This window comes from Bufo bufo, chromosome 4 (genome assembly GCF_905171765.1).
Source record: "Bufo bufo chromosome 4, aBufBuf1.1, whole genome shotgun sequence".
Classification (NCBI taxonomy): Eukaryota; Metazoa; Chordata; class Amphibia; order Anura; family Bufonidae; genus Bufo; species Bufo bufo.
In genome coordinates, this window is record NC_053392.1 from 24,338,205 (window position 1) to 24,350,706 (window position 12,502).

Sequence of the window (12,502 nt, forward strand, 5' to 3'; positions counted from 1 at the left end):
AGAGTAGATATATAACTAAATAATACAAATTTAGAGTAATAAATACAGATGCAGCCGAGCTAAACTTGATGGTTAACGCATTAAGTAAATAATAGGAAGAGAAAGGTAACTAACTTTTCAATGGATTTCAATGGTTTTTGTCACGAGAAAACCAGGATAAGACCGTGCCATGTGTTATCAGAGTCAAGTTTAGCTCGGCTACAACTGTACATTGAAACACAAATCAAAATTCTCCTGTACAATGTCTTCTTATGACCCTTATATTGGACTTTGTGTTGAGTTCTGGTCTCATTAGAATAATGTAACATTTGGGAATGAAGATACAGCCTAGAAGTCCAGCACTGGAACATGAGATTGCAAAAACTTCCACAGCCACCATGTACTTCCCCTTGGTGCTGAGGTAGGCCGGGATGAAGGAGATCCACACACTGCAGAAGACCAGCATGCTGAAGGTGATGTACTGAGCCTCATTGAAGGTGTCTGGAAGTCTTCTGGCCAAGAAAGCTACAATAAAGCTCATCATTGCCAGAAATCCAATGTAGCCGATGGACAAGTAGAAAGCAATGGCAGATCCCTCAATACATTGTAAGATTATCTTTCCAACCTCTATTCCAGTGTTATAATCTGGGAATGGTGGAGAATAAAACAACCAGAGGACACAGATCAAAACTTCTCCAGATGAACCTATAACAAGTAAGGATGTGGAGAGGTGTCTCTTCATCCACTGCCTCAGTGTCCTGCCTGGTTTAATGGCTTGAAAAGCTAAGACTACAGTCACTGTTTTAGCTAAGACTGAAGAAACTGCAAGACTAAAAATGATTCCAAAAGCCACTTGTCGGAGGAGACATGATATATCTGAGGGAAGTCCAATAAATAAGAGAGGACATAAAAATGAGAAGATGAGTGAGAGGAGAAGTATGAAACTGAGATTCTGGTTATTGGCTTTCACAAATGGAGAATCTTTATTTTTTATAAATATCCCCAACACAACTATAGTCACAAGGCAAAATGTAAGATTTATAATAATTAGAGATGACCCCAGTGTGTCTCCATAAGACAGGAATTCAATCGGTCTTGGAACGCAGGAATCTCTTCTTCCATTTGACCAGTGATCGTTAGGACACACTAAGCATGTTTCCATATCTGCAATCAAGAAATGATTATATTTTACCATTGTAAATTTGGCGGAAATGTCAATTTATAGTAGTAGTCATGACATCACTGGCCTGCGGGAAACAGCAAGAAGGCCACGGTGCTACATCCAGCGCCACTGCCTTCTCAAACAGCTGATCGGCAGAATTCCCAGGTGTCGGAAACCCACCGATCAGATGCTGATGATCTCTGCAAAGGATACATGACCAGTAATAAAAAGCTACAGAACCCCTTTAATGACCCACATTTTGTATCCTTTGAGGATGTAGCCAGGTTTTCTCATTTTGCCTCTTTGCATTGGGGCTCCAGATTCTTTGAACCTTTACCCTTATAAAGCTTCATGAGGTTTTGTTTTTTAATAGGATTAGATGAACTTTCCCATGGTGCTGAGCTGGATTAAATATCCTTTCATTACATGTATTTTTATTTTTAATCTCAAAAGGAAATTTTAATTGTGATACTTATTTTATGACTATAATGAAATATACAAGTGTACTGATAGTATGTAATCGGTTGTTGGGATATTTGGAGAGGACATCTGGACACTGCACTGCGGACCTTCAATAGCTATACATAATTTTTACTTAACCTAATTATATGATAATTCCCCTGTTACACGGGCGGCTCAAGCTCACTGCTGCTGCTTTACATCCTAATCTTCACCAACCAATGACTAGCAACCAGTAGATATTTAAGGCATCTTCCCTGGTAGTGGTGCCTACCTCTGCCTGTTTCTTGATTGTTTCTCTGTTGCCTAACCTGACCTGTGCAGGATTTTTCATATTGATCCAGAGCCGCTTGCCGTGACCTTGGTTATGGTTCTTAGATTTGCATGGATTCTGCCTGTCCTGACCTTGGCCTGTCACTGACTATGAGTTTGATTGATCTCTCGGTGCCCTGCACCAGTGTCTCTGACTCCCAAAAGTCAGCTTCCCAACCACATTGTGATTAATCCAGAAGGTAGCGGCCTGGTGGTTCCCTGCAGTGAAGTCTAAATCCCTGTTTGGGGATAAGTGTAAATACTTGCGGACTGGCTGGATAACACCCTTAGATCTAGCCCAAAGTCAAACCGGTTGGTTGGTACAGTGTTTCCACACCAACTGCCATAACATTCCCTTGATTACAATTTCTTTGTATTTCATGGGCAGTTTTTATACTGACATGTTATGGTGTTAGGACAACTGGCCCATTTACTCACATTTATCTTAGGATTCATATACATTTATCAGCAGTTGCTTCATTAGGTTGGTGATAAACATCTACTGTCAACAATAGCAGATAATTCATTGTCATCATGGTAAAATGTGTGCAAATCCTCAGGCATCCATGTGTCTGATTAATTTTGATAAAGGTAATGTTTTCGACAATGGTGCAGGACAATGTTGCCTATTTGGGTGTAATAACGGCACCTGCTGAGCTGAAACCTCTCTCTGAAATCACAGTGAAGTATTGACAAGACAATTCAGCAAAAGCAAATTGGGCAACTTCTAGTCACTGTTTCAATTTTCCTCCCCAGAAGTCCATGGGGTCAGGAAATAGTGTTGTACTGATATCCTTTGCCCACCGCTGCCTCACTCCTTCCTGTAGGCCCAGACACTGCACTACTCACAGTGGCCCCACTCCTCTTCCTTCCACAGCTCTGGTTCCACCCACCATGGTCTTCTGCGAGCCAATCCTACTTTAAAGAGTTTCTACCACCACATTTTGACCTAATTTGCTGTCAGACACTAGCGATCTGCTAGTGTCTGCTGTACCTAACCATGCTATTGTAATTCCTTTCTCTGCAGCGGTTACCCTAAAAAACGTAGGTGCTATGGGGGCGTCTTTTCAGCACCTAGAGGCTCCATCCACTCACCATTTCTGCTGCCCAGCGCGCTCCAGCCCGTCCCTCTCCTCTAGATTGACAGCCTACTTGTGCCTACGCCGTGTGCTTCTGTATTCGGCGCAGGCGCAGTGACTGTCTCCCTGTGCCGGCATCTTCACTGCTCCGGCGCCGATTACTGGCGCAGGGAGCAGTCCAACAGTCACTGCGCCTGCGCCGAATACAGAAGCACATGGCGCAGGCGCGAGTAGGCTGTCAATCTAGAGGAGAGGGGCGGGCTGGAGCGCGCTGGGCGATAGAAATGGTGAGTGGACGGAGCCTCTAGGTGCTGAAAAGATGCCCCCATAGCACCTAGAGGCTCATTTGCATTCCAATAAAACTACGTTTTTTAGGGTAACCGCTGCAGAGAAAGGAATTACAATAGCATGGTTAGGTCCAGCAGACACTAGCAGATCGCTAGTGTCTGACAGCTAATTAGGTCAAAATGTGGTGGTAGAAACCCTTTAAAGGCTTCCAGGCCTGCTCGATAGTGCACATGCGGGCTTACTCTCAGCCTCTTGAAAGGTCAGCATGTGCACGTCCAAATCCTTTCCCACCCTGTCCCTAGGTATTTAAGTTGCCCTCCCCTCTGAAAGGGAGCTTGAGTTTTAGGTTTTCTATTCTCTAGTAAAACACAAAAGTGTATTTTCTGTCTGACTACCCATTTACCTTACTCCAGCCTGACTACCGACTCTGACTTCTAGTTGCCTTCCCTGACCTAAACCTGTTTCTTGGATTACCCTACTGCCACCTGTCCTGATATCAGCCTTGTCTCACGGATATCCTTGTATGCTGCCTGCTCTAACCTCGGCCCATCTCCTGACTACACATATTACCTGATCCTTCAGTGCTTTTCACTGGTGTGTCCGACCCTGTTGGTCAGCCACCAAATGCACTAGAACTATCTCAATTGGTAGTAGTTTGGTGGCTCCTCCTTAGCAAAGTCCGGATCCAGGGGTTAAAGAGTGAATACCACAGGACTAACAGGATCATGCCCTTAGGCTGAGTTCACATGGGCGAGTATTCCGCGCGGGTGCAATGCGGGAGGTGAACGCACCCATTCATTTCTACGTATAGGGCTGTGCACATGAGCTGTGATTTTCACGCATCACTTATACGTTGCGTGAAAATCGCAGCTTGCTCTATATTGTGCGTTTTCCACGCAACGCAGGCCCCATAGAAGTAAATGGGGCTGCCTGAAAATCGCAAGCATCCGCAAGCAAGTGCGGATGCGGTGCGATTTTCACGCACGGTTGCTAGGAGACGATCGGGATGGAGACCCGATCATTATTATTTTCCCTTATAACATGGTTATAAGGGAAAATAATAGCATTCTGAATACAGAATACATAGTACAAAAGCGCTGGAGGGGTTAAAATAAATAAATAATTTAACTCACCTTAATCCACTTGTTCGCGCAGCCGGCATCTCTTCTGTCTTGTTCTTAGCTGTGTGCAGGAAAAGGACCTGTGGTGACGTCACTCCGGTCTTCACATGATCCATCACCATGGTAAAAGATCATGTGACGGACCATGTGATGACCGGAGTGACGTCACCACAGGTCCTTTTCCTGCACACAGCTAAGATGAAGACAGAAGAGATGACGGCTGCGCGAGCAATTGGATTAAAGTGAGTTAAATTTTTTATTTTTTATTTAACCCCTCCAGCGCTATTTTACTATGCATTCTGTATTCAGAATGCTACTATTTTCCCTTATAACCATGTTATAAGGGAAAATAATACAGTCTACAGAACACCGATCCCAAGCCCGAACTTCTGTGAAGAAGTTCGGGTTTGGGTACCAAATATGCAGATTTTTCTCACGCGCGTGCAAAATGCATTACAATGTTTTGCACTCACGCGGAAAAATCACGCATGTTCCCGCAACGCACCCGCACCTTTTCCCGCAACGCCCGTGTGAACTCAGCCTTAGTGTTACTCCTAACCAAACCGGTTCATTGGTAAAATGGATCCACACCCACTGCATGGTAACAGAGTATGTGCTGGAGGAAGGGCACACAGTCATGTAGACAACGAGACAATTTTAAACAATTTGAATGTACACAAAACTGTATAGATGACTAGAAGTTACCATACACCAGTGCAGTGATAGTCTCTGACTCACTAGCTGTGCTCCTGGTTCCTTGCTTCTGTGCTTATTGGATTGCTCGTTCCTCTGACTCTTCTGACCACTCTCTGTATCTGGTTTGGTACTCCATAGCTTCTCTGGTTCTGACCCATCTATGTACGACTCTGGTATTTGGTTTGTCTGTCTTGTTTGTTAGTGCATCTCTGCACTTAAATAGCGTAGGGACTGTCGACCCGTTGCGGTCTAGCTATATAGGGCTTCTACTGCAAGTAGGTAGGGACAGCGGGCTGGGCTCTAGCCTAAGGGCTCACTGTCCATGGTTGTCCCCACCTACTAACTGAGTCTGTCATGTAAATGTCACTAATATAGCTACCAGCAATGGCCATCAGAACATTGCAAAAGCATTATAACCATACCTCTATGTCATCTGGATGTGTTTTCATGTCCAGGAAATGCACTTTTATTCCTATGAAAAACAGCTTCCAAGTTCCCATTGGGCAGGCTTCCCTTTTGAAAGTGCCTAAGTCCGCCACATTTCCCCGCTGTCTGCTATTCCCCTAACTTCCCAAGGCTGCCTCCCCCGACATCACAGTGATGCAGGGAAGAAGCCTTGGGTGGGTGAGGAGAAGGCCTTTCTAGAAACACACTGATATTGATGCACTGAATTGTGCTGAACGGGAGCAAAACTGCAACTGGTTTGTAAAAAATAAAAAAGTGCAACTGCACAGAATATCCAGCAAAATGTGTGCTGCTGGGGGTACTGTGCATATGCCTATAAAACACTAACTATTGATGGTGAGGTTTTATGAATAAAGATAAAAAGGCTAGCTACTCATGCACAGAATAAATATATATTTTTGGAGACTCTGCAAGATTTCTGTGATTGCAGTGCATTACATGAACAGCTCTAGATGCCCTCACTGTCAGGTAATCACACAGAACAAGGCCCCTATGTTCTCCTTCTCTACTGATAAAACCCTGACATTTCTCTATCTATTAGTTCAATCTACCAAACTAAGTATGTCCCTATACTATCCCTGCAATACCCTAAGATGGCTGGCTTGAGTTTGTAATTGGGGTCTGCCGAGTCAGACAGACTCATGTGACACAAGTTCACAATGGCATCTGTGCTTCAGACATACCACAGAGCCTGATGGGACAATATCTATCCAGCCACATGATAGGCTGTCTGCAAAGCCCACCAGCCAGGGTTTCCCCCAGAGTCATGTGATCTGTCTTCCCCATCTTCCCCGCTCGATTTCTCTTGCATCTTAACAGTAAAATGGCAATCGCTGTTTTGGCAATTCCTAAAAAGCAAATTGCCTAAACTACGGATTTGTTTGACAGAAGAATTTTTGTGAAATTTATATAGAATAATTTACAATCAATTTAATCTTCACTACTTTTATCCCTTTTACAAAAAACCTTCTATGGAGAATGATAAAAATATGGATTCCTCTATATGATATTCATATTAAACACCTGAAGGAATGGAAACTAGCAAAATGGCCCCTTCCAAAATATGACTGATCTACCCGACATACAGATGTAGCCAATGTTATCTTGATTGGCTTAACGCGTTAATGCAACAAAATGATATTACAGTGATCATGTTACAGTGACCCTCCTGGCATGCCTGGAGCCAGGATAATGTTGGCTACATCTGAACACATGAGCTCTAAATGAATGTTGTCTGATCGGTGCTAATGCCCATCTTGTAGATTTGTATTTTCATATGAAATTGTCCCAACTCACCAGTCTGGTTGGAGATTTCGCCTTCTGCACAGGGGGCACAGTAGTAGCAGCATTTCTGTTTTCCTTCCAGTAGGACTTTCCAGTATCCATGGAGGCAACTCTCACTACAGGTGGAGCGCGGTGTCTGGAAAAGTCATATACACATGTACATATACGTATTTAATGCTTGACTTTTGATACATAAAGGTGCTCTCCCTTTTATAATATATAAACTCCAGATATTGGGACCTGTAGAGGAATCCATACTCATCCAGTCCCCGCTACTCCATTATGGCCCTCTGACATCCAAGCTGTCTACACTGCACTTCTGGTCCCAGCCAATGACTGGTCTCAACAGTGATATGTTCCAAAGTGGGACATCACTGCTGGGTGATGTACTGCGTGGAGATATGTCACCTTTGAGGCCACTCAGTGGAAACAGAGGATAAAGTGACCCTGTCCATGCAGGAAGTTGACATATAGAGACCAGAAGTCCAACGAAGAGCCCTGGAGCGAGGGAGTCAGAACCCAGCAATGGGGACTAGATGAGTATAGATTTCTAAGCAGGTCCCAATTTCTGTGAGTTACATAAATACACAACTGACAATACTAGCTAATTCCTCAGGCTGATGTTAAAAGCTGAGAACTTTGCCAATATCTTCCAGCCAGGAACATATTGGAGCCCCTCATGCACAACGTCACGGTGTCTCAGCAAGTATGGAGTCCTACCACTAAACTACCTGTGGTGTGTGAACAAGGTCTGAACAATGCTAAAAACTCTCAGCTAAAAAGTCCTTAGCTTAACATCGGCTTGAGGAATTAGCTAGTATTGTCAGTTGCGTATCATTTTGGTGCATTTTCTGCAGTGATTTTTGTATTAATATATTTTTTCATCTGCACAATGTATCATTTTGTGTAAGATGTCCTTGTGGTGCATGTGGTCCGCCCCGGCATCCTCCATTGTACGCATTTTTTGCTGGGGATTGCCGTTATCGGTGGACCGCATGCAGAGGAATTGCTACTCCGGTTATAGACACGCTACAGTGTCTGGGTTTGGAGCATTTCCCCCCGTTTGTTGCCAGTGAGTTACATAAATAAAATAAAACAAAAATCTGGAAACGTCTTTAAGGTGTGTGATATTTTGCTCATGGGAGCAGTGCTAGCCAATCCAGGAGTAGGGCTGGATAAGCAGGAAATGTCCTAGGCTAGCTTCACACTACCATTACCATTCTCAACTAGGCTGTTCCAGCAGAGATTGGCCATACCCAGATGTTACTGCAATGCCTGCTGGCCCCATTTACTTTAAAGGGATCCAGCGGAGATCCAGCCACTACCTGGCAAATATGCGGAGATTCGGCTGGACAAACACTGCATGCATATGTGCTGGGTAGCAGCCAGATCTCCATTGAATACCATTGTATTTAATGGGACTGTCAATCTGTTTTCTGCCGGATCAGCCTGCCGGACACTGGTAAAGGAGATGTGCAAGAGGCCTTAGACTACAAAATGTACAGTATGCAGCAGGTATTCTGTTTTCAAAGTTCTTGACTTAGTCCTCATGCACAAGACCATATGTGTTTTGTGGTCCACAAACTATTGATCCTTAAAACATGCATAAAGCTAGTGTACTGTACATGTCATCATGTTCTTTCTCCCTTTTATAGGAGTGTCCTATCCTTTTCTGCATAACGGACAAGTGTAGCACGTTTCTTTTTACTATTATTTTTTATTTTTTTTTGCAGAATTGCAGCACTGAGATACAGTGGGTTGTCTACATTTTTTGCAGACTATTGAAATGAATGTGCCCGCATTTGAACCACTAAAAATGTGGATTAGATGTGGAAGGAAAATCCGGCGGTGTGCATAAGGCCTTAAATAACAAGGAAACTATGTCTTGCAGATGGAAGCAAAATACAGTAGAAAACATAGAAACATAGAATGTGTCGGCAGATAAGAACCATTTGGCCCATCTAGTCTGCCCAATATACTGAGTACTGTGGATAGCCCCTGGCCCTATCTTATATGAAGGATGGCCTTATGCCTATCCCATGCATGCTTAAACTCCTTCACTGTATTTGCAGCTACCACTTCTGCAGGAAGGCTATTCCATGCATCCACTACTCTCTCAGTAAAGTAATACTTCCTGATATTACTTTTAAACCTTTGCCCCTCTAATTTAAAACTATGTCCTCTTGTAGCAGTTTTTCTTCTGTTAAATATTCTCTCCTCTTTTACCTTGCTGATTCCCTTTATGTATTTAAAAGTTTCTATCATATCCCCTCTGTCTCGGTCTTTTAATCTTTCCTGGTAAGTTTTATCCTGCAATCCATGTACCAGTTTAGTAGCTCTTCTCTGAACTCTCTCCAAAGTATCAATATCCTTCTGGAGATATGGTCTCCAGTACTGAGCACAATACTCCAAATGAGGTCTCACTAGTGCTCTGTAGAGCAGCATGAGCATCTCCCTCTGTCTACTGGTAATGCCTCTCCCTATACACCCAAGCATTCTGCTAGCATTTCCTGCTGCTCTATGGCATTGTCTGCCTACCTTTAAGTAGAGTTGAGCGGACACCTGGATATTCGGCATTTAGCATTTGCTGCTGCTCTTTGACCTTTAAATCTTCTAAAAAATGACCCCTAAATCCCTTTCCTCAGATACTGAGGTTAGGACTGTGTCACTGATTTTATATTCTGCTCTTGGGTTTTTACGCCCCAGGTGCATTATCTTGCACTTATCAACATTACATTTTAGTTGCCAGATTTTTGACCATTCCTCTAGTTTTCCTAAATCTTTTCCATTCGGTGTATCCCTCCAGGAACATCAACCCTGTTAAAAATCTTTGTGTCATCAGCAAAAAGACACACCTTACCATCGAGGCCTTCTGCTATTTCGCTGATAAAGATATTAAACAATATGGGTCCCAGAACAGATCCCTGCGGTACCCTACTGGTAACAAGACCATGGTCTGAATATACTCCATTGACTACAACCCTCTGCTGTCTGTCCCTCAGCCACTGCCTAATCCATTCAACAATATGGGAGTCCAAGCCCAAAGACTGCAATTTATTGATCAGCCTTCTATGTGGGACAGTATCAAAAGCCTTACTAAAGTCTAGATAAGCAATGTCTACTGCACCTCCTCCATCTATTATTTTAGTCACCCAATCAAAAAAATCAATAAGATTAGTTTGACATGATCTCCCTGAAGTAAACCCATGCTGTTTTTCATCTTTCAATCCATGGAATTTAAGATGTTCCACAATCCTCTCCTTAAGTATAGTTTCCATTAATTTTCCCACTATTGATGTCAGGCTTACTGGCCTATAGTTGCCCGATTTCTCCCTACTACTTTTCTTGTGAATGGGCACAACATTTGCTAATTTCCAATCTTCTGGGCCGACTCCTGTTACCAGTGATTGGTTAAATAAATCTGTTAATGATTTTGCTAGTTCACCGCTAAGTTATTTTAATAGCTTTGGGTGTAAATTCAGAAGGAATTGGTCATGGAATGCTAAGTACCCTAGAAAAAAATGTTCACAATTTAGAAATACCTGTAAATGATGAATATTATGTATGTTCCTAAACTGTAACGATTATATCATTTTAACAAAGTGAAAAAACAGCAGAGACTCTGTACACACGGACAAAATAAGGAGATTTATCAAGCCAGGCATCTCTAACACCAGTCTTGGTCTGAAGTGCTGTAGCATGAGATGCCTCAAAATAATAAAAAACAGAGATGAACGAATTTCTTGAAATTGGTCATAAAATTTGATTTGGGTCATGAGATGAGGAAATATTTTCTACACTAACGGGATTCTAACTGAATCTCACAAAATGTTTCTTCCAAATGAATCATAATTGCCTAAATAAGCACTGATCATTTTACTTTCAAAATGAAGTACAATAAAGAGGGAAACAGGACAAGGAGTATAAGGATGAAAGATCACATGGCTCAGACAGGTCATGTTATCTTTGCAGGCAGCCTGACAGCCAATCAGGAGGCAGAATGTTTGCTGGTCTATTAGGCTCTGTGCTAGCTGTGAAGCTCAGCCACTGATGTGAGAAGATGTGTTTGCCAGACACTGATTGCAGATACAATCCAGTCATCTTAGGTCCTTGCAGGGACAGTGAAATTGAGTTAGGTAGATTGAACTACTAGGTAGAAAGTCAGGTTGTATCAATAGGGAGTGCATAGGGACAGTTAGTGTACTGGGACTGGATGTCTTACGAGGTGGGAGGGGGCAGCTGTTCATGGCTGGCACTGCAGACACAAAGACCCTCCACTAAGATCATTCAATGAGACAGTTAGGGGTAGGTAGGGGGAGGGGAGGAACACCAGAATGACAACAGAAGGAAAAAGACCAGAAACTAGGCCTCACAGCTAGAAAAAGGATAGAGGTCACCACCTAGGAAACCCTAAACCTTGCCCTGACGCCTGTCAGAATGAATAGACCCTGAAGGTGGAAATATTCATACACCAGAAACCTAGGCCTTAGAAACCATGGAAAGCCCTAGGAGTAGTGACTGGGTCTGAGACCACTGGTTCCTTTCCAGATGAACGAACCAGAGTCTCCCTGAGGCCTAGTAAACAACGAGTAAAATGGGAACAACAAAATACAAAGAGAAGTACACTTGTCTTCAATAGAAAATGGATGAGCAGGAACACAGATGAGGGACTCACAGCAGCTCTTCCAACTCCAGGCAGATAATATCAACCGCATGGTAAGAAGAGTCCAGACTAAATAGAGATCAGTAATGACTATAAGCTACACATAGGATAAGAGGTGTGGCCATTACTAACAACAACACTGCAACAAGTGGATACAGAGAGACTGTCAGATAACCTAACCTCTCCCATAACAGAGGTTAGAAGCTCTGAGAGACTGGCAGCACGCCAGTCTCTCAGAGCTTCTAACCTCTGTTATGGGAGAGACCGTGACAACAGTACTCCTATTTTCTGTGCATGAGTCAGCCTTTTTTTTCCAACAATCTGTTAGAAAGCTGCTTCAATTAATAAGTGTTTTACAGACATATTCTGAGAACCACCATCAGCTATGTATATTTTGTAGCATACACTGCAAAATGTTGCCTTTCTGTTTCCAAAAAACATCTGCAATTTTGATATTATTAAAAAATTGCACAATTCAATGAATTTTAGGGCATCAATATCAGTATGCATTGTTTTTATAGAAGAGCATGTTTATTTTAACCAGTTAATTACTATAAAAATCTGTTAAATTTTTCTACTTTTTATAGTTGCACAATTCAGTGTATTTTAGCACGTCAATTCCAATGTGCAGTGTGTTCGTAGAAAGGGACGTTTAACTATGCTTCTATTAACTACAAAAAACTGTTACAATTTTGCTACTGATTACAATTGCACAATTCATTAAATTTTAGTTCATCAGTACCAGTGTGCAGAGTGTCCATAGGAGGGCAAGTTAAATTGAGGTTGTGTAGAATGTGTAGTGTATGTAGAATGACACATTTTATTGACCCTATGATAATTACAAAAAAAAGCAAGTCCAATTTTGGTACCGTTAAGGCTACTTTCACACTAGCGTTCGGGTGTCCGCTCGTGAGCTCCGTTTGAAGGCTCTCACAAGCGGCCCCGAACGCTTCCGTCTGGCCCTAATGCATTCTCAGTGGAGGCGGATCCGCTC

The 12,502-nt window shown here is 42.8% G+C and overlaps 1 protein-coding gene across 1 annotated transcript in view; it reads right to left on the reverse strand.

The window, feature by feature from the left end:
• Positions 1-223: 223 nt before the first annotated feature.
• LOC120998911 (vomeronasal type-2 receptor 26-like) overlaps positions 224-12,502 on the reverse strand; it is a 62,745-nt gene continuing 50,466 nt past the window's right edge. Inside the window, exons 3-4 of the mRNA XM_040429789.1 lie at positions 6,858-6,981; positions 224-1,143 (exon numbers count right to left, since the gene is read on the reverse strand). Of these exons, the coding sequence (XP_040285723.1) occupies positions 224-1,143; positions 6,858-6,981 (1,044 nt within the window). The remainder of the gene's footprint in view (positions 1,144-6,857; positions 6,982-12,502) is intronic.